This window comes from Capricornis sumatraensis, chromosome 10 (assembly GCF_032405125.1).
Source record: "Capricornis sumatraensis isolate serow.1 chromosome 10, serow.2, whole genome shotgun sequence".
Taxonomy (NCBI): Eukaryota; Metazoa; Chordata; class Mammalia; order Artiodactyla; family Bovidae; genus Capricornis; species Capricornis sumatraensis.
In genome coordinates, this window is record NC_091078.1 from 57,775,671 (window position 1) to 57,798,483 (window position 22,813).

At 40.6% G+C, this 22,813-nt stretch overlaps 1 protein-coding gene across 1 annotated transcript in view; it reads right to left on the reverse strand.

Moving 5' to 3' along the window:
• SCN10A (sodium voltage-gated channel alpha subunit 10) overlaps window positions 1-22,813 on the reverse strand; it is an 87,056-nt gene that overhangs the window by 57,360 nt on the left and 6,883 nt on the right. Inside the window, exons 4-7 of the mRNA XM_068983099.1 lie at window positions 5,377-5,505; window positions 3,398-3,489; window positions 982-1,203; window positions 535-598 (exon numbers count right to left, since the gene is read on the reverse strand). Coding sequence (XP_068839200.1) covers window positions 535-598; window positions 982-1,203; window positions 3,398-3,489; window positions 5,377-5,505 — 507 coding nt within the window. The remainder of the gene's footprint in view (window positions 1-534; window positions 599-981; window positions 1,204-3,397; window positions 3,490-5,376; window positions 5,506-22,813) is intronic.

Sequence of the window (22,813 nt, forward strand, 5' to 3'; positions counted from 1 at the left end):
GTCAACAGGACGCAGTAGAAGTGACATTATGACTGTTCTAAGCCTAGGGCTCAAGAGACCTTGCACATTTCCATTCTTTCTCTTGGAATCCTGCCTCCAATAGGAGAATAAGCCTAGGCTAGTCTGCTGAGGGGTGAGAAACCATGTGGAACAGAAACAAGACGCCCAAGCTGAGGCCATCCTGGATCAGCTGGACCCCTGCTAGTCTGTCCACTGTCTGAAGATGCATGAATGAGTCCAGTCAATGTCAGAGGAACACCAGGCTGATCTCAGCCCAAGGTGCGGATGTACAGAATATTGAGCTAAATAAATGGCTGGTGTTTTAAGTCACAAAAATCTTGGGGATGTTTGTTTCATAACAAGAGCTTACTCAGACACTCTCTTTCCATGAGTCTGGGATGGCAGATTCCATGGATTATTAATTTCCACATTTTCCTCAGGACTTTCAACCTAGGCTTCACCCAGAAAGAACTGATGACAGAAAGAAGAAAGGGCTGCTGGGCATTGGTGTTTTGTTATGGCTTGAACACTCACCCTGCATCAGATCCATTGCCACAGAGTAAGGGGTCAGAGGTGCCTTCCTTGTTGGTATAGTAATCTGCAAAATAAAGGAAGAAGCAGAAGTCTCACATATGGTTCTCAACCCTCAACTCAAGCCTTGAGTGGTGAAAGCAACACCTGCTGAGACTTCCGCCTGAGCAAGGAGAATATACTGGACCGCGTGCCCTCCATGGGTATGCTGGGAGCTGGGAAGGGGCAATGTCTCATCTGAGAAGAGAGAAGCTGAGCTGTGGCCTCAGCCTTGAGCATCCTCCAGTAGAGGCAGAATGACTTGCCTCTGGACTCATTTCCTTGAGAAAGGGACATTGGACAACCGAGAATGGGGGGCCCCAAAGTAAAACACAACTCATGAGAAGAATTTCAATCAAAATATATGTCTGCACAGGTATGCAGAGGCGTCACACTCCCCACCAACCAGACCTGGGTCCCGTTGGCAGTAATTCCACTCCTGTCTTTCGTGAGAGGAGTAATTGGCTGTCCCATTGCCAGCTGTGCAGTTCTTGACACATTTGTTCTTGAGGTTGCCCTTGAAGAGCTGCAGGCCCACCAGGGCAAAGACACTCAGGCAGAAGACAGTGAGAATGGTCACGTCAGCCAGCTTCTTCACCGAGTGGATCAGGGCCCCCACGATGACCTTCAGCCCTGTGGGAAGATGACAGTGATACTTCCACGTGGATGACGTGGCACACACAGAGCACACACGTGTGCCTGGCACGCTTGCATCTTAGCCTTCCTACCCTTTCATTACACACAGGTGTGAGGTATTTTACAAACTCTAGGGCAGTTTCAAGCCCAGTTTCTCATCTGAACCTTGCCATAAGCCTGAGAGGCAGATAGGAAGAGCATATTGTCCAATTGTAAAGATGAGGCAACTGAGACCCAGACTATGCATTATTAAAATCTTCTTAAAGTGAATAAATTCCAGACAGTAGCAATTTGATGCAAAAATAGTTATTGAGTACCTGCTGTGCTTCAGGTACTAGGCCTAGCAGGAGGCTGCCAATTTCACTCCCGTCATTTGGTATCTCCTTATCTCAGTCCTGGGAGGCAGCTTGAGGCTTGGGGACATAGGAACATTGGTGTGAGAGAGAGAGAGGAGGAGAAGCAGAAGAAAAGGAGAAAGGAGGAAGAAGAGGAAGAGGAGGAGAAGGAAAGAAAGAGGAGGAGGTGGAAGAAAAAGAAGAAGGAAGAAATGGAGGGAGGGAGGGAGAGATGCAAGGGAGATAGAACAAGACAGGGACACAAAGACAGAGGATGAACACAGCAATAGAGCGAGGCCATGAGAGACACTGAGGAAGAAACAGAATCTGAGCAGCATAGCTGGCAGCAAAGATGGGGGCCCTGCTTGTTTAAGGAAGGACGATTTATTGCTCTGGCAAAGGAAATCACCTTCTTTGGAAAAGCAGATTTCTAAGTAACAGAAAGAGCTCTAAGCAGAGAAGCAAGCTGCGATCTAGCCTTGCCTTGTCTTTTTGGCCGAATAATCCACTGAGCACCCTCTGCTCTGCTTGGTTCTCTCTCAGGAGCCAAGCAATGGTTAAGGCACGGGCCTGTTGTGGGGCTGCCTGACGAGTGAGGGGAAACTCTATAGCATTAGTGAGTAGGTGGGCACACAGAGAAACAGTCCATCACAGAAGCCTGGGGGTGGGAGTAGGGTCGGGTGGGGGGTTGAGGAAGATGGGAAGGACCAGGCAGCCTCCTTGAGGGAGTCAGAGCATGGCAGAACCCTGAGGATGCCTATGAGCTGAGTGAAGAGGAGAAGGGATTTTCCTAACAGAGGAGCAGCGTGGCCTGGGGCTGCGTGATGAGCAAAAGCTGTGAGTATCTGTGGAACCACAGGAAGATCCTGGAGGTGGGTACAGGAGAGAGAAGAGGCAGGAGGGGAGTCTCCATAGGCCAGGTGTTGTACACAAAACTCAGGGTCTTCCTGGCTGAGTAGGTGAGAGAGATACTAAGGGGAAGACTGACTACTTATTGCTGTGATTTTCTTCATGAAGAAAATGATTCTTCATGATTTTCTTCATTCAGTGGAAGTTGGCAAAGCCTTTCCAGTCATTTCCTGCAGAGCCAGACGCAGAACTGTGGAAAGGGACTTCTACTCTAGCATAAGTATTTCTGTTTCCAGGTGAGGGCAGGGGTTTTGGGGTGAGGGAAGGGAGACAACCCATTAGGCCACAAGGGGGAAGCCTTGAGTCCCATCTCAAGGCTATTACCTGGTCTCAGGCCTCCCCATCCCCTCCATCAACCCAGAGGGGGTTGAGGAGTATCAAGTGGCAACAGAGATCTTGGAGGCCCAATAAGATCCGCCCTGGGGGACTATTTCCATTTCTGAATTGTCTGTAATCAAGAGTGGTCTAATTATTTTCTCTTCTGTGGGTCCAAAGGCAGGGCTGAGGCTCAAATGTTCAGATTCATGAAAATGAGGAAGACAACCACCAGAGCCTAGGACTGCCTTTTCCCTTATTCTCTGTTTCCAAGCTTACATTTTGGTTTCGAGTATAAATGAGAATCTGACTGGAGGCTTGCCTGAACCCCGCAATGAGAATGTAAAACAAGGACCTGACCTTTTTGTCCGTTATGGACACCATGAGTTATTCTGGACAAAGCGCTGGCTAAGAATCAGGACATGAGGTTTCCAGGTCACAACTGCCTCTAGTGATGAGGATTTGGGATTGTGTTTTCTACTCTCTGGGCCTCAGTTTCTTTATCTCTTAAATGAGGACAATAGTCCATATTCTGGCAATTTATAGGGCTCTTGTGAAAATCAAAGTGGGATGTTAGGCTGTGGAAGCCAACATAAGCTCTGTGAGTAAATATGCTGGTTAAAGCCACTCACCCGGGATCACAGACACGGTCTTTAAAGCTCGAAGGACTCTGAACGTCCGCAGGCCTGAGATCCCTCGGAGGTCTGTCACTTCACCAGCGTAGCTGTAGAACCAGGAACCAGTCAGCATCTCTGCATAAAGAGGGTCTCGGGAATTTATGCAGCATAAATAAGGACAATCTGGGGCAACGCAAGCCTAGGAAGGACCCAGAACAGACACTGGGAATCTACTGGTACTTGCATCCATAGACTGACCTGAACCCTGATTTAATTATGGCAATATTTTTCAGAATGGCCTCTTTGAGAAGATGCAAGTACTTCCCTGGTGGCTCAGTGGTAAAGAATCCACCTGCAATGCAGGACACGTGGGTTCAATCTCTGGGCCAGGAAGATTCCCTGGAGAAGGAAATGGCGACCCATTCCAGTATTCTTATCTGGGAAATCCCATGGACAGAGGAGCCTGGTGGTCTACAGTCCATGGGATAACAAGAGTTGGACATGACTTAGCAGCTAAACCACCACCACACCATTGTGATCTAGAAGATTCTGTGTACTACCCATGCAGATGGTGTGTGGCCAACCCATCTCCTTGGGCACTGGTTCCTCAGGGAAAGATCTTCAGTTTGGGAGGTACAAAGCTGATCCACTTTGACAGGCCAGTTATCAGCTCAGATTTAAAGTCTCCAACTTCTCCCCGGGGGTATGGAACTAACCCTGGAAAATGACTCCCAAAGCAAGAGTCTTTGGCAAAGAGACCCTGGGCCACACAGTCCTAAATGGGGAAGCTGGAAAGAGATAAGGATAACACCCCCAGAATGGCAGCCTGTTCCATGTCAGTCACTTAGTCACGTCTGACTCTTTGCAACCTCATGGACTGCAGCACACCAGGCCTCCCTGTCCATCACCAACTCCCAGAGTTTACTCAAATTCATGTCCATTGAGTCGGTGATGCCATCCAACCATCTCATCCTCTGTCATCCCCTTCTCCTCCTGCCTTCAATCTTTCCCAACAAATGAGTCACTTTTCAAATGAGTCACTTCTTTGCATCAGGTGGGCAAAGTATTGGGAGTTTCAGCTTCAGCATCAGTCCTTCCAATGAATATTCAGGATCAACTTTCTTTAGGATTGACTGGTTGGATCTCCTTGCAGTCCAAGGGACTCTCAAGAGTCTTCTCCAACACCACAGTTCAAAAGCATCAATTCTTCAGCACTCAGATTTCTTTACAGTCCAACTCTCACATCCATACATGACTACTGGAAAAGCCATAGCTTTGACTAGATGGACCTTTGTTGGCAAAGTAATGTCTCTGCTTTTTAATATGCTGTCTAGGTTGGTCATAGCTTTTCTTCAAAGGAGCAAAAATTAAAAGCGTCTTTTAATTTCATGGCTCCAATCACCGTCTGCAGTGATTTTGGAGCCCCCAAAAATCAAATCTGTCACTGTTTCCATTGTTTCCCCATCTATTTACCATGAACTGATGGGGCCAGATGCCATGATCTTCAGTTTTTTGAATATTCAGCTTTAAGCCAGCTTTTTCACTCTCCTCTTGCACTCTCATCAAGACACTCTTCAGTTTCTCTTTGCTTTCTGCCATAAGGGTGGTGTCATCTGAGTATCTGAGATTATTGATATTTCTCCTGGCAATCTTGATTCCAGCTTGTGCTTCATCCAGCCCAGCACTTCACACGATGTACTCTGCAAATAAGTTAAATAAGCAGGGTGACAATATACAGCCTTGACATACTCCTTTTCCTATTTGGAACCAGTCTGTTGTTCCATGTCCAGTTCTAACTGTTGCTTCTTGACCTGCATACAGGTTTCTCAGGAGGCAGGTAAGGTGGTCTGATATTCTCATCTCTTAAAGAATTTTCCACAGTTTGTTGTGATCCACACAGTCAAAGGCTTTGGCATAGTCAATAAAGCAGAAGTAGATGTTTTTCTGGACACACATATAATGTCATACACAGATCAATGTGGAGAAATACTCACGCCAGAGTGATGACACTAAAATCCAGCCAGTTCCAAGGATCTCTCAGGTAAGTGAACTCATTTAGACAAAATCCTCTTGCCAATATCTTTATCAAGGCTTCAAAGGTATAAATGACAGTGAAGACATACCTGGGAGGGAAGGTGGAAAGAGAGTATTAACTGCACCTTGGAGGGAGCTCAAAGGGAGAGTGGTTGTGATTGTTCCAAAGGAGAGTGTGCAAAGAGCATCACCAAGGTGGGGAAGGAGACGAGGTGAAGCTAGGGAGATGAGACGCAGATGGAGGAACTCAGAGGAATCGCAAAGATGGGTGGGGTGGGGAGGGACATGCGTGGCTGGGATGACTAGCAGCCTCTGCTGCTCTGAAGGTGGGCAGAGGGCGAGGGCATGCACCCACCACAGGCTTCCAAACAAAGCTCCTCCTGTTCCATGAGGTCCCTCAAGGCTCCCTGCCCTGAGGGAAGCCGGCCGTTCCTCCCTCAACTTGTTGACTGAAAATACGGGAGAGGGAGGAGATCTGACTGCATCTCCCCTCTCCAGACTTCTCTGATTCCCACTGTCTTTTCTTCTCATGCCATGCTTGGCCTGCTGGCACTTCTGGCCTCAGGGATCCTGGTCTGTTTACTATCTAAAGCAGTAAATAACTAGGTGTCATGGAAGAGAAAAGCATCTGAATTCATACACATTTTCTCAGGAGGATGGATCCTGTTAGAGGAAGTCATCTCAAAAGAGCCTTTTTATTCTGTTGGACACATTTTGGGTTTGGATTTGAGGAGAAGGCTCCAAAGCTGAGGTTGAGAGTAGGGGAGTGTTTCTCTAGTGTTCAGAATGCCTCACTCACCGACAGCAATGGTTCTCAGACTCCAGCACAGATCTGACCCCATGGAAAGCCTGTTCAAGCATAGATTTCCAGGCTGTCGGCCCAGAGTTTCTGATTCGCTAAGTCTGGGGCAGAGCCCAAGAATTGGCATTTCTAACGAGTTCCCAGCTGAGCCTAATGCTGCTGGCCTGAGGAACTACCATTAGAGAACTACTCCCCAAAAGGACATAGATGCATGCATAAATCATACCTAATTTTGGATACACTATATTTTTTTTAAATTATAAGATTCTAAATGTAAACACTGGTATGAAAAATGAAGAGTTTTGATTGAATATGGCAGATTGAACATGTATTTACCTCCAACCTTTTGGAAATTCTTCTTAAATGATTGTGAAAGGAACTTTTAAAAAAGTATACATTCACTAGGGCAACGATAATGGAGAACACAACAGCATTTTGGAGATTACAGTGAAGACGGATGAATGGTAACCAACAGGGCAGACCCTAGAAAGCTGGAAGCCGGGAGTTCCCAGAAGCAAGCCAACCCAGAGAGCAGAGCTGCTTAGGACTTAGGGACGCTAAATGCCTCTGAAAGTGGAGCCCAGGGAGACAGTGGCAAGTGGGTCTGTAAAGAGAGCTTGAAAGTCTTTATTAACAAGCAATTGGGCTTTCTAAATACCACCCCACACCACCCATTCAGAGAGGAACTGCCTCCTCTGATCTGGAAATAGACTGACTGAATAAGAGGGAGAGAGCTGCATCCTGACACAGGGGTATGAAAGAAAAATTTACATATGTACTGAAAGGCAGACAACCCGGCCACCCACCCACTGCTTCCCCTCAGAAGGTTCCTAGAAGCTTGGCAGTCAGGTTAACAGCTCAGGAAGACGCTGCACTTTTAATATACTCAGGCAGCCACTGAGCATCAGGAATCTGAAGGATACTTCTAACACTAAAGACTAAAGGAACGAAACAGGAAAGAAAAAGAAAAAGAGAGAATGGAGATAGAAGTAGATTTAGGAAAAATCCTGATCATTAATATTTTTAGGGAGTTAGGAGATGAGAAGATAGTGAGTACAAACAAAAGGCTTCAAACTAGAACATTCAAAGGACAAAAACGAACACTTGAAAGCAAAAATATGATAGCAAAATTAAAACATTAATAGAAGGGCTAGAAACAGAGTTGAAATCTCACAGAAAGTGGAACAAAAAGAAATAAATAAGAGGTGATTAAAAATATGAAAATTAGAGAATTAGACCAATAAGTACAACGTCTGATTAATGGGAGATCCAAAAAGAAATAGAGAAGGACATACACAGGAGAAAATTATCAAAGAAATAATATAAGAAAATTTCCCTAAACTGAAGGATCTAGTCAGTTAAAGTACCCATGAGTGTTCAGGAAAATGAATGAAAAATGTTCATAGCAAGGCACAACATCACAAAATCTGAGAACATTTTACACAAACAAAAGAGTCTAACTTTTCCTGAGGGAGTGAAAATCAGAGGTCACATACAAAGGACTGAGAATCAAAATAGTGCCAGATTTGTTCATAGCAAAAACTGGAGGCTATAAGACAATGGAACAATGCCTTAAATTTTTTGAGGAAAATAATTTCTAATATAGAATTGCTTCTCCAGCTAAACTGTTTAGATGAGGGTAGAATAAAGATATGCCAAGTCTCAGAAAATTTATTTCTCACCAACCGATCTAAAAAAGTTACTAGATGCTGTGTCCCACCAAAACAAGGAAGCAACCGATAAAGAGGAGAATATGGGATGCAGGGAAGTGACAGATGGAATCCAAAAGAGGATGGAGAAAGAAAAGCCTCTGGAAAAGATCTGTTCATCACACTGAGGGAACATCTAGACCAAACTGAGGCAGCGGTTGAGGGGCTCTAAGAGGGATTTTCCCAAGAAAAATGGAAACTGATGGATAATCTGATACATTCAAGTAAACTTAAGCACTAATTAAACCTCTGGAGAAGACTTTGGGTATGAATTAGTGATAATATATAGAAAACTGAGCAAAGGAAGAAATGAAGTCCTTATTAACTCCAGAGAAAGCAATATATATGTATATGTATATATACATATAATCAAAATATACTGCGTGATACAGCTGGGAGTAGTATTTGCTTAGCAATACTATTCTATAATCATATATATATAGGCAGTGTACATATTGTCTGATTATCTAACCAAAAATTATAGCTATAATGGGAAGAGGAGAGACAGAAAAAGAAAATAAGTGTTTATATGTGGACTTAATCCCTTTCTTTTCTATAACAGAAAGCCAATAGATAATATCTAATGTGGAAAAAAAAATTTTTTAATAGTAGTCTGAGTATATTATTAGAGAATGAGAGGTATCAAAGAAAGCAGTAGGGAAAAAAAAACAAAACAGAGTGGTTGGCTCTAAAAGTACAGATTAGGCGTGAGGAGATGAGGAACGTGAAATTGCTGTTTTTGTTTGAATCTTTATGGAGCTATGTGACCTTTTAAACCATGTATCTGCGTATCTTAACTAAAAGTAAAAACCAGATTAAAGAGCGAATAGCAGTAATGTTTCTTTCCTATCTGTGAGAGGAGAAAGGCTGTTTGAAATCATTCAGGAAGAAATCTATGTCTGGCTGGGGAGCTGCTTGAGCTGTCAGCTGCCAAAGCTTGTTGGGTTTCCCCCCGCTCTTTATGTTTTCTAAATTAGAAAATCTTAACTCAGAATTATAGGTTGTTGGGAAGCTTTGACAGATTATTTCTGGCCTTTCACATCCAATGCAGATCTAGAAATTATGGAGAGAGTTCTCTCTAAAGACTATTTTCAGAGTTTCACCAGAGGACAAGAGCCCCGGCTTAGTGCCGCTGCAAACTAGGTAAAAGGTCTCAGCTGGGGAGACAGCAGCTGATGGAGTCACATCCTCTCTCTGGTGACATTAGCCTCACAAGGCATTTTTGCATGTTCAGATGCAGCCTTTGGATGTGATTTTTAATATGCAAAGACATACCTTAAGTGTTTTTCCTGATGAGTGAAGAGAATCATTGGTACTGGGAAAATGTCGAACTCTCAGCCACTGAGCTATTTGCACCGCTGTTCAATTTTAAGAAGTTGTGATATTTAATCACTTAAAAATTCTGGTATTTAGACCCTGAAGTCAAAGATCTAGAGTATTCAACATCCTAAATATATTACTGAGACATGCCATACATAGCCACAGAAATACTCATTTTAAAAGATTTGATTTCTTATTAGAAAACACTGCAAAACCTTTTGTTGTTGTTGTTGTTTGCCAGCCAGAGCAATTCAGTGTGTAAAAGTATCCTGTGCTCACTTTTTGTTTCAGTCCTATTGGCTGAGGAGACATATACTAAGTGACCACAGTCAGTTTATAATCACAACTTCCATGATGGCCCTCAACAGCAAATCAGGGTCTGGAGGCATGCTATAGACAGAGCTCCCCTGTTGTCACCAGTAAGTGCCATACTGCATTTGGAAGCAACATCTTCCATTGGTATAGTGAGGCCTTTCCTTGCTGCTCATATAGCTAGAGCTTCTTTAATATCAATTTAACTATCTTTTCTTTTCACTGTGGTAAAATACATATGATAAAAAACTTACTACTTTAAATGACCATTTTAAAGTATACAATCAGCAGCATTAAATACATTCATAAGATTGTGCAAACATCACCAAAGTATATCCATCTCTAAAATTTTTCATCATCTCAAACAGAAACTCATTAGGCAACTCCCCATTTCTCCTTCCCCTGCTTCCTGAAAACCGCTATTCTACCTTCCCTGTCTCCATAAATTTGCCTATTCTAGGTACCTCATATAAGAGGAATCATATCAATACAATACTGGTCCTTTTTTGTATCTGGCAAATTTAACTTAGCATAGTATTTTAAAGCTTCATCCATGTTGTGGCAAATATCAGAATCTCAGTCATTTTTAAGGCTGAATAATATTTCATCATATATACATACCATATTTTGTTTACCATTTATTTCTTGGACATTTGTCCATTTATCTGTTGATGGGACATTTGGAAACCAACTTTCAAGTCTTGTGAATAATGCTGCTATGAACGTTGGTGTAGGAGTTAATGTACTTTTTAAGTCTATTTTGTAATTGACAAACTAAGTTTAATTAAACCAGAAATCTCTTCTTTTAAAATCAGCTTCATGATAAACAGGACAAGAAGTTATCGAATATTTCTCTCTCACATATATGGTGAATCTATACTGACAACTGATTTATTCAATCATTTTACTCAACTATGAAGTACAGTATCTGCTTATTTACATACATAACAGTCATCAATTTTTAAATGCCATTCACATTATAAGAAATCCAATAGCTCTGATAAAAGAATTCTACTGATTATTTCTTGCTTTCTTTCCAACTACAATATTTGTTATTTTTGAAGCTGGTTTTATGTCTTATCAGCAAAGGTATAATTGTGCTTATTTTTGCTATGAAGGCAAATGATGACTCTATAGTTTTTATATCATTCAAACTTTAACATGGAATTTTGACAATTTTGTACTGGAAATCCTTGTTTTTGCGTTTGTACTAGGGACAGTCAGTTGGTTTAAAAGTAAGGTTGATAAATTAGAATATATTAAGGAAGTTTTTGGAAGTCTATTATTAGTTGATAAAATGTTAAGAGATAATAAATTAGGTATTAGAACAAAGGGGCTTCCCTGGTGGCTCAGACAATAAAGAATCTGCCTGCAAGTCAGGAGACCTAGGTTTGACCCCTGGGTTGGGAAGATCCCCTGGAGAAGGAAATGGCAACCCACTCCAGTATTCTTGCCTGGAGAATTCCAGGGACAGAGGAGTCTGGAGGGTTACAGTCCATGGGGTCGCAAAGAGTCAGACACAAAGAGTCGGACACTACTGAGGGGCTAATACACACACACTTGACCAAAAGGATCATTGATCCAATAAAATTTATTTATCCTGTCATCTCCCTGTTTTCTTATATATTTTTATCTGCTTTTGTGTGATTATCCACATTGATCGTCCACTTATGACATACAGATTCAAGCCTTTTGCTTTGACGAAGTCCATTTATTACTTACAGGATTTATTTTTCTATTTTTGTCACTATCATATTTCTGCAAACCACTTTTACAATGATAGTTCATTCTTTGAATTGTGATACTATGCAATGGTAATGATGACAAATGCAGGTTTAACCAAAGTAAACAACAAATGTAAATGTAATGTCATAGGACAACAAAATGCATTAATTAAGACAGAGGATTAATTCCATAACTAACTCCATGTTAACCAGTATGAACTAAGTCAGTCCTTGAAGTTCATTCACTGCTCTAAAAAACATGAAAATTCAGAAATTCTATGTAAATGACAATTAATTTTACATTTCAGATTTTTAAATGATCTGTGCGTAAAATGATTACATTGCTTTTTCTTCAGAATCTATCAAATGTTTTAGAAGCTACTGAGAGACTTTTAGTGAAAACTCTTTGATCACTTATTGAGAAATGCCATGGGGGGATGGAGAGCTGAATTGTTCTGCAGAGCAGAGTCAGAATTTGGAGTTCTCAGGGCAAATATAGAAGGAAGACAGTGAAGCAGAGATGGAAAAGCAACCCAAAGGGTTGGCTCATGAGAGAAGATTATAAGCCAGCCTCATTTACCTAGACAGATCAAATGAAATGTTGGCAAACTGAATCTAGCATTGATCAAGCTAGAACCATTAAAAGAGATTAGCAAATTTAGTACTGTAACTTACTATATTAATAAATAAAAGACTGTATGATAATAAGAATAGAAATATTGATAAAAACCAATACTCATTCAAAATGAAACTCTTAAACCAGAAGTGAAAAGAAATTTCCATAATTTGATAAGGGAAGTATCTTATAAGAATCCCATAGTCATCATGATAATAATGAAATATTAGATGCATATTCTTTAGAACCAAGAACAAAAGAAATATGGTCACTATTATAGCATCAATTCAGCATTGTCCTGAAAGTCCTGGCCAGTTTAATAAGACAGGAAAAATAAACAAGTGGTATAAGAATCATAAAGAAAGAAGCAATTTCCTCATTATTTGCAGATGATATAACTGTTTGAATAACAATTGTTAAGGAGTTCTGGAAGGTTGCTGAATGCAAAATCAATATGCATAAATTTAATAGCATCAATTTATTTTAGCAGTAGAAATATTCAAAAGGGTAACAAAATGGTAATGTACCTAGAGACAAGATAGGTACGAACTTTACAGAAGATGTCAACTTTTATGGAAGAATATAAAAGAAAGCTTATATAAATTGGGAGATACAATTATACATGTTATAAAAGTGTCAATTTTTACTATACAGTGAAGTCGCTCAGTCATGTCTGACTCTTTGTGACCCCATGGACGGTAGCCTACCAGGCTCCTCCGTCCATAGAATTTTGCAGGCAAAAGTACTGGAGTGAGTTGCCATTTCCTTCTCCAGGGGATCTTCCCAACCCAGGGATCGAACCTGGGTCTTCAGCATTGCAGGCAGACAATTTACCATCTGAGCTACCAGGGAATCCCTGTCATAATAGATAAATTCAATGCACTTACAAAGTTTTGAGAGTTGTAAGAAAAGAGCTTGAAAATCTGACTCTTAAATTGATATGGAAAAGTAAAGAAATGGGAAGAACCAAGATAATTTTTACAAAGACAAGTAGTAAAGTGAAGTGAAGTCGCTCAGTCGTGTCTGACTTTTTGCAAGTCTGTGGACTGCAGTCCACCAGGCTCCTCCGTCCATGGGATTCTCCAGGCAAGAATACTGGAGTGGGTTGCCCTTTCCTTCTTCAGGGGATCTTCCCAACCCAGGGATTGAACCCAGGTCTCCCACATTGCAGGCAGACGCTTTAACCTCTGAACTATCAGGGAAGCCCCAAAGACAAGTAAGGAGGGGTCAAATGATCAACCAGATTAAATCCTACTATAAAGCATTTAGATTATGTGGTATAGATCAGTAAGAGAGACAGACTTGAGTATGCATGGGAATTAGGTGTATGACAGAGGTGGTAGGAGGAATTGCAAGAGAAATGATAACCTACTAAGAATGGTGTTGGAATAATCTTTATGGGAAAATATTAGAAGCCTATCACATATCACACACACACACACACACACACACACACACACATGCATCTAAGGGAATGAATCATCTAAATATAGAAAGAAATATGAAGACTTTAAGAAGGAAATACAGGTGAATATAGTATAGAATTGGAGAAGGCAATGGCACCCCACTCCAGTACTCTTGCCTGGAAAATCCCATGGATGGAGGAGCCTGGAAGGCTGCAGTCCATGGGGTCACTGAGGGTTGGACACGACTGAGCGACTTCACTTTCACTTCTCACTTTCCTGCATTGGAGAAGGAAATGGCAACCCACTCCAGTGTTCTTGCCTGGAGAATCCCAGGGATGGGGGAGCCTGGTGGACTGCCGTCTACAGGGTCGCACAGAGTCAGACACGACTGAAGTGACTTAGCAGCATAGTATAGAATACTGTATAGCAGAACAAATTATGATATGGATACATGCACACATACAAAGTGCTATTTAAAAATTTTTTTCTTCCCTAGAAATTATATGATTTTGGTTTGTTGTTTTTTTTTTCATCTAAGAGTTCGCCAAGAAAGGTTTTAAAAATTATCAAATGGAAGGATCATTTTCTTCCCTGATTTTGTTTTTTCTCATTTTATTGCAGTGTGATCAGAGAATATTTTCTTTATTGTTTCTACTTTTTGGATCTCGTCTAGGTTTTGTTGCTTAATATTCGGCCAATTTATACAGTTATTTTTCAAGGAATATAGTTTGAAATATATTAATTAGATCTATCTTATTAATTATGCTACTCTGGTTATCTGTATCCCTACATACTTTATATATTTGATCTGTCATAGGGGTGAAAGAAATAAATTACACTTCCCTATCCCCTACAAGTTTGGCCTCAGGTCAAATAACAGGGAGGCAACACAGGCCTGCCCTTCAACAGAAAATTAGATTAAAGATTTACTGAGCATGGCCCCACCCACCAGAAAAAGACCCAGGTTCCTCCTCAAGTCAGTCTCTTCCATCAGGAAGCTTCCAGAAGCCTCTTATCCTTCTCCTTCAGAGGGCAAACAGACTGAAAACCACAATCACAGGAAACTAACCAATCTGATCACATGGACCACAGCCTTGTCTAACTCAATGAAACTATGAGCCATGCCGTGTAGGGCCACCTAAGACGTACCGGTCGTGGTGGAGAGTTCTGACAAAACACGGTCCTCTGGAGAAGGGAATGGCAAATCACTTCAGCATCCTTGCTTTGAGAACTCCATGGACAGTATGAAAAGGCAAAAAGATAGGACACCGAAAGATGAACTCCCCAGGTGGGTAGGTGCCCAATATGCTACTAAAGATCAGTGGAGAAATAACTATGGAAAGAATGAAGAGACGGAGCCAAAGCAAAAACAACACCCAGTTGTGGATGTGACTGGTGATGGAAGTAAAGCCTGATGCTGTAAAGAGCAATATTGCATAGGAACCTGGAATGCTAGGTCCATGAATCAAGGCAAATTGGAAGTGGTCAGACAGGAGACGGCAAGAGTGAACGTTGACATTTTAGGAATCAGCGAACCAAAATAGACTGGAATGGGTGAATTTAACTCAGATGACCATTATATCTACTACTGTGGGCAAGAATACCTAAGAAGAAATGGAGTAGCCATCACAGTTAACAAAAGAGTCTGAAATGCAGTATTTGGATGCAATCTCAAAAAGGACAGAATGATCTCTGTTCATTTCCAAGGCAAACCATTCGATATCAGTTATCCAAGTGTATGCCCCAACCAGTAATGCTGAAGAAGCTGAAGTTGAACGGTTCTATGAAGACCTACAAGACCTTCTAGAACTAACACCCCCAAAAAATGTCCTTTTCATTATAGGGGACTGGAATGCCAAAGTAGGAGTCAAGAAATACCTGGAGTAAAAGGGAAATTTGGCCTTGGAGTATGGAACGAAGCAGGGCAAAGGCTAATAGAGTTCTGCCAAGAAAACACACTGGTCATAGCAAACACCCTCTTCCAACAACACAAGAGAAGACTATACACATGGACATCACCAGGTGGCAATACTGAAAACAGATTGATTATATTCTTTGCAGCCAAAGATGGAGAAGCTCTTTACATCAGCAAAAACAAGACTGGGAGCTGATTGTGGCTCAGATCATGAACTCCTTATTGCCAAATTCAGACTTAAATTTCCCTACTTGACGAAAGTAGGGAAAACCACTAGACCATTCAGGTATGACCTTGATCAAATCCCTTATGATTACACAGTGGAAGTGACAAATGGATTCAAGGGATTAGATCTGATAGACAGATTACCTGAAGAACTATGGACAGAGTTTTGTGACATTGTACAGGAGGCAGTGATCAAGACCACCCCCAAGAAAAACAAATGCAAAAAGTCAAAATGGTTGTCTGAGGAGGCCTTAGAAATAGCTGTGAAAAGAAGAGAAGCAAAAAGCAAAGGAGAAAAGGAACGATATGCCCATTTGAATGCAGAGTTCCAAAGAATAGCCAGGAGAGATAAGGAAGCCTTCTTCAGCTATCAATGCAAAGAAATAGAGGAAAGCAATAGAATGAGAAAGACTAGAGATCTCTTCAAGAAAATTAGAGATACCAAGGGAACATTTCATGCAAAGATGGGCACAATAAACGACAGAAATGGTATGGACCTAACAGAGGATATTAAGAAGAGGTGGCAAGAATACACAGAAGAACTATATAAAAAAGATCTTCACAACCCAGATAATCACGATGGTCTGACCACTCATCTAGAGCCAGACATCCTGGAATGTGAAGTCAAGTGGGTCTTAGGAAACACCACTACGAACAAAGCTAGTGGAGGTGATGGAATTCCAGTTGAGCTATTTCAAATCCTAAAAGATGGTGCTGTGAAAGTGCTGCACTCAATATGCCAGCAAATTTGGAAAACTCAGCAGTGGCCCAGGACTGGAAAAGGTCAGTTTTCATTCCAATCCCAAAGAAAGGCAATGCCAAAGAATGCTCAGACTACTGCACAATTGCAGTCATCACACACGCTAGCAAAGTAATGCTCAAAATTCTCCAAGCGAGTCTTCAGCAATACGTGAGTTGTGAACTTCCAGATGTTCAAGTTGGATTTAGAAAAGGCAGAAGAACCAGAGATCAAATTGCCAACATCCGCTGGGTCATAGAAAAAGCAAGAAAGTTCCAGAAAAACATCTACTTCTGCTTTATTGACTATGCCAAAGCCTTTGACTGTGTGGATCACAATAAACTGTGGAAAATACACAAAGAGATGGGGATACCAGACCACCTGACCTGCCTCCTGAGAAATCTGTATGCAGGTCAAGAAGCAACAGTTAGAACTGGATGTGGAACAACAGACTGGTTCCAAATTTGGAAAGGAGTACATTAAGGCTGTATATTGTCACCCTGCTTATTTAACTTCTATGCAGAGTACATCATGAGAAATGCTGGACTGGATGAAGCACAAGCTGGAATCAAGATTGCCGGGAGAAATATCAATTACCTCAGATATGCAGATGACACCACCCTTATGGCAGAAAGTGAAGACGAACTAAAGAGCTTCTTGATGAAAGTGAAAGAGGAGCGTGAAAAAGTTGGCTTAAAGCTCAACATTCAGAAAACGAAGATCATGGCCTCTGGTCCCATCACTTCATGGGAAATAGATGGGGAAACAGTGGAAACAAAGACTTTATTTTTTGGGCTCCAAAATCACTGCAGATGGTGACTGCAGCCAAGCATATTAAAAGCAGAGACATTACTCTGTGGACAAAGGTCCATCTGGTCAAAGCTATGGTTTTTCCAGTAGTCATGTAAGGATGTGAGAGTTGGACTATAAAGAAACCTGAGGGACAAAGAATTGATGCTTTTGAACTGTGGGGTTGAGAGGACTCTTGAAAGTCCCTTGAACTGCAAGGAGATCCAACCAGTCAATCCTAAAGGAAATCAGTCCTGAATATTCATTGGAAGGACTGATGCTGAAGCTGAAACTCCAATATTTTGGCCAACTGATGGGAAGAAGTGACTCATTTGAAAAGACCCTGATTCTGAGAAAGAGTGAAGGCAGGAGGAGAAGGGGACGACAGAGGATGAGATGGTAGGATGGCATCACTGACTCGATGGATATGAGTTTGAGTGAACTCTGGGAGTTGGTGATGGACAGGGAGGCCTGGTGTGCTGCAGTCCCTGGGGTCGCAAAGAGTCGGACATGACTGAGCAACTGAACTGGAACTGGAATCCCCTACAATGTGGATTTTGTGTTTGTTTATTTGGCAGCTCTGCACTGCATGTGTGATCTTAGTTCCCTGAACAGGGATCAAACCCATATCCCCCCTGCAGTGTAAGCATGTAATCCTCACCACTGGACCACAAGGGAATGCCCCTTACAATGTTCTTGTCTGTTTACCCTAATACTCTAATAGTTTTTGATTTACAAACATTGTTGCCACATTATTTGTTGCAAATATATACATTATTGTTTATGGATTATTTAGCATTATGTAGAAGGCAATGGCACCCCACTCCAGTACTCTTGCCTGGAAAATCCCATGGACAGAGGAGCCTGGAAGGCTGCAGTCCATGGGGTCATGAAGAGTCGGACACGACTGAGCAACTTGACTTTCGCTTTTCACTTTCTCTCATTGGAGAAGGAAATGGCAACCCACTCCAGTGTTCTTGCCTGGAGACTCCCAGGGACGGGGGAGCCTGGTGGGCTGCCGTCTGTGGGGTCGCAGAGTCAGACACGACTGAAGCGACTCAGCAGCAGCAGCAGCAGCAGTGTCATTTTTATTCTGTTTATTAAGTTTTGGGCTAAATTAAACCTCTGATATTAAGATCTTGCTTCCTGTTCTACCTACCTTCGCTATATCCTTGCCCATTTTTAAATTTTGACCTTTCTGTGTCACTTTGAGTGGTATATTTTTAGCCAGCATAGAATTCAGTACTGCTTTGTTATATAATATGACTTTTTTAAACAGATGAGTCAAATACATTTATATTTCTTGACATGATAGATTTGATCTCAGTTTACTTGTATTACTTTGTTATGTTTTTAATAGTTTTAAAAATATTGCATTTTCTGACGTGTTTTATTTGCTTTATTTTTCTGTATGATTCTGAATTTAGAAGTTTTTATTTCAGTTCTAGTACTTGCTTGAAAATATGCATTTATAATTATAATACAGCTATACAATACATTGCCCTTACTATGTTCTCTCATTAATTCTCTTTCTCTTCCGTTTTATCCATCATCTGACTGTATTTAATAATATTTTTTTCCTGCTTACCTTTGCACTGTTTAATATAGTTATTTTTCATTCCTATGTATCAACTTTAATTTCTTGCTGTTAGAAAAACAACAAGTGAACGTTCTCTGCTCCCATGTTCTTCTCTCATTCCGGTCTCAGTTTTTGCCACCTGTACCACATCAACATTTTCAGGGCTCTGGCGTTTTAGAGGGTAAAATAAATGCCTTGGTCTTCGTTTTTATCCTTCTCTGCAGGCACTGTCATTTAGCAAGCCCTGGTCTGCTGAGTCATTTACCGTCCTCCATCCACTTCTGGTTTTCTGAGAGTGTTTTGACATCTTTTGTCCTCTGAGCTTTCTTTTCTACTTCTTTTTGTTCTTGTGTATTTATACTGTTCCCATGCTGTCGTTCCACTGGCATTTTCAGAGGGCTGGGGTAAAACATGTTCATGCTATTGTCCATATTTAACCAGAATCCCCTAATAACTCTTACTTTTGATAGAAAATGCTTTTGCATTAAAAGTTAAAAAGGATAGAAATTTTACATGCTATAATGCTATGTCATCTCTGTATATATGTATATATACTTTATATATAGAGAAAGAATAAACTAAAATTCTAACAGCAATTTATCTACCAAGCTACTGTCTTCTATTTTTCAGTATTCTGCATTTAATGCAACAGTTATTTGTTTTAAATTTATTTTGTTTTAAAGCTTTTCATTATGGTATGTGTCTGACTTGTTGCGACCCCATGCTCTGCAGCCCTCCAGGCTCCTTTTTCCTTGGGATTTCCCAGACCCACTGGAGTGGGTTGACGTTTCCTACTTCAGGGGATCTCCCTGACCAAGGGATCAAACCCAAGTCTCTTGTGTCTCCTGCACTGGCAGGTGGATTCTTTACCACTATGCCACCTGGGAAGCCCAATATGTAATATACAGAATGAAAACACACCTGAAATATAAATTAGCTGTAAAATGAATGCTTGGGTATCTGTCAGCTTAGGCTGCCACAACAAAATACTATAGATTGAATGGTTAAACAACAAATATTTATTTTCTCACAGTTCAAGGGGCTGGTGCCAGTGTGGTCAGGTTCTGGTGAGAGTCTTCTTCATGACTTGCTAATGGAAATTTCTTACTGTGTCTTCACATGGTAGAGAGCTGTGGTATTCACTCCTCTCTTACAAAGGTACCAGGGTCAGATCTCTGCCGTTATAAACTCATTTAACCTTTATCACTTCCTTAAAGGCCCCTTCTCCTTTATAGTCACATGGTGGGGGGCAATTAGGGCTTCAATATATGAATGCGGGTCAGGGGGCACTATTCAGTCCATAGCAGCTCTATGACAACTACTCATGTCACAAAATGGAACTTTCTGAACATCCACAATTTCCTTCCCTCTTCTGCCCTAGAGGTTACTACTATCCTAACTTTTGGTACTTTTTTCTTATGTTTTTAGTTTATATTTTTATCTCCTGAGTACGCATCCAAAGTAGTTAAGTTGTGCTTGTTTTTGAATTTAGTATAAATGGAATCATATATTTGAATCTTTTGTGTCTGGCTTTTTTTGTTTAATATTATGTTCTAACAACCCTGATGCTGGGAAAGATTGAAGAAAGGAGGAGAAGGGGACGACAGAGGATGAGATGGTTGGATGGCATCACCAACTCAATAGTCACGAGTCTGAGCAAACTCCGGAAGTTGGTGATGGACCAGGAAGCCTGGCATGCTGTAGTCCATGGGGTCGCAGAGTCAGGCAAGACTGAGTGACTGAATTGACTGATGTTCTTAAGACTGTTGTATGGAATTATAGTTTTATTCATATCCATTTCTATATATTATCCCCTTTTAAGAAAATAACAGAGATAATTAATACATTAAAAATTATATAAGGCACTTCCCTGACAGCCCAGTGGTTAAGACTTTGCCTTCCAGTGCCAGGGGTGAATGTTCAATCCCTGGTCAGGGAACTAAGATCTTGTGGCCAAAAAATGAAAACATAAAACAGAAGCAATATTATTACAAATTTAGTAGACTTTTAAAAAATGGTCCACATTAAAAAAAAATGTATGGACATTTTGGTCATTTCCAATTTTTTATTTTTGTGGGGAATGTTCATGAAAGTTCTTGCAGCAGTATCCTGGTGTCCATAAGTACGTATTTCTGTGAAGTGTATGTACCTAACAGTATACTTAGAGGATCACAGTGTTTGTGTGTTTTCACCTTTCTTTGCTAATATTCACTGCCATCCAAAGGGGTTGTACAAATCTACATTCCCACCAACAAGATAGGAGTTTCTGCTGCTCCATATCTTTCTCAATATTTGGTACAGTCACAATTTAGAATCTCTCTGTATGATTTTATTTTATTCACATCTCCTTGATTAAGAAAAAGGTTAAGAATATTTTCATATGCTCACTGACCATTTTGGATTTCTACTTTTATGAAATATCTACTTTATCTTCTCATTTTTCCAATTGGTTGCTCTGACATATTTCTAATTGATTTATGAAAGTGAAGTCGCTCAGTTGTGTCTGACTCATTGTGACCCGTGGACTGTAGCCCACCAAGCTCCTCCATCCATGGGATTCTCCAGGCAAGAGTACTGGAGTGGGTTGCCATTTCCTTCTCCAGTTGATTTGTAGGGGCACATTATTCTGGATATAAACACTTCTGAGGTATATGTGTTCCATTTTCTACTTACTAGGCTTGTTTTTTCACTTTCATAAAGTTGTCTTCTGATGAACAGAAATTCTTTAACATCCTGAAACGTATCTGTTTGCTTCTTCTGTGGCTAGTGCGCCTTGTATTACATGGAGTAAATCTTTCCCTAACCTGAAGCCATGAAGATTTCTTTGTGGTTTTGTTTGTTTTTGCTTCTTTGGGGGGTTTTCTCAACCTTCTAAAAGCTTGATGTCTTTGTCTTTCGCAAAGAAATTTAGACTTTAATCCACCTAGAACTGATTCTTGTATTTGGTGTAGAGAAACTCCAGTACTTTGGCCACCTCATGCGAAGAATTGACTCATTGGAAAAGACTCTGATGCTGGGAGGGATTGGGGGCAGGAGGAGAAGGGGACGACCAAGGATGAGATGGCTGGATGGCATCACTGACTCGATGGACGTGAATCTGAGTGATCTCCAGGAGATGGTGATGGACAGGGAGGCCTGGCATGCTGCGATTCATGGGGTCGCAAAGAGTCGGACACGACTGAGCGACTGAACTGAACAGAACTGAACTGGATGTTCAATATAATTATTCTGTTGGGATTCCTAATTCTTCATCATCATTTACCAGACTGCCCTTTCCCTGCTGTTTTGCAGTGCTGTTTTTGTCACCAGTTCAAGGTCTGCATGTGCACTGGTTTGTTGATGGGCCAACTATTCTCTTCCACTGGTCTGACTAATCTGATGCCAATGGCACTCTGTTTCAGTTACTGGAGCTTTATAGAAAATCTTGATATCCAGTAGAGCCCGTTATTTTCTCCCACCTCATTTTTCTGTCTCAAAAGTGTCTTGGCTGGAATTTTTTCTTTGTATTTTCATATAAATCTTAGAGTCAGTTTGTCAAGTTATATAAAAAAACTTGTTGGGGGTTTTGATTGGAATCACATTAAATTTAACATTTTGGGGGGGTCTTACAATATTGTGACTTTGAATCTAAGATTACAATATATCTCTCCATTTATTGGGTTTTCTGTAATACTACTTAACATTTTTATAATTTTCTTTGTAGGGATTTTACTTGTACTTTGATAATCTTATCTTTGATAATCTTCTTGAAACTTGTTATTTTTAGCTGCCAGTGTAAATGGTATTTTAAAAAACTATTTTATTCTCTGTTTGTTGCAATATAGAGATATACAATTGATTTATGTGTGTCAATTTGTACTTAACTACTTTTCTGTATTTCTTATTAATTCTAGTAATTTACCTGTAGATTACAATGGCTATTTTATGTTCATAATTATATTATCTATATAAATCATGGCATCTTTGATACTTATTTTCTTATTCTTATACTTTTTATTTCTTTTTCTTGCCTTACTACACTGGTTAGGATCTCCTTTACAAAGCTGAATAAAACTTATGAAAAAGACATCTTTGCTTTTTTCCTTTCTGATCATGAAGAGAAAGTTTGCCATGTTTCACATCAAGTATGATGTTTGCTTCTTTCTTTAAAGTGGTTTCCTTTATCAGAGTATAGCAATTCCCTTATATGTTTACTTTTCCAAGAGTTTTTCATCATAAACAGATGTCAAACTATATAAAATTATTTTTAGCATCAATTAAG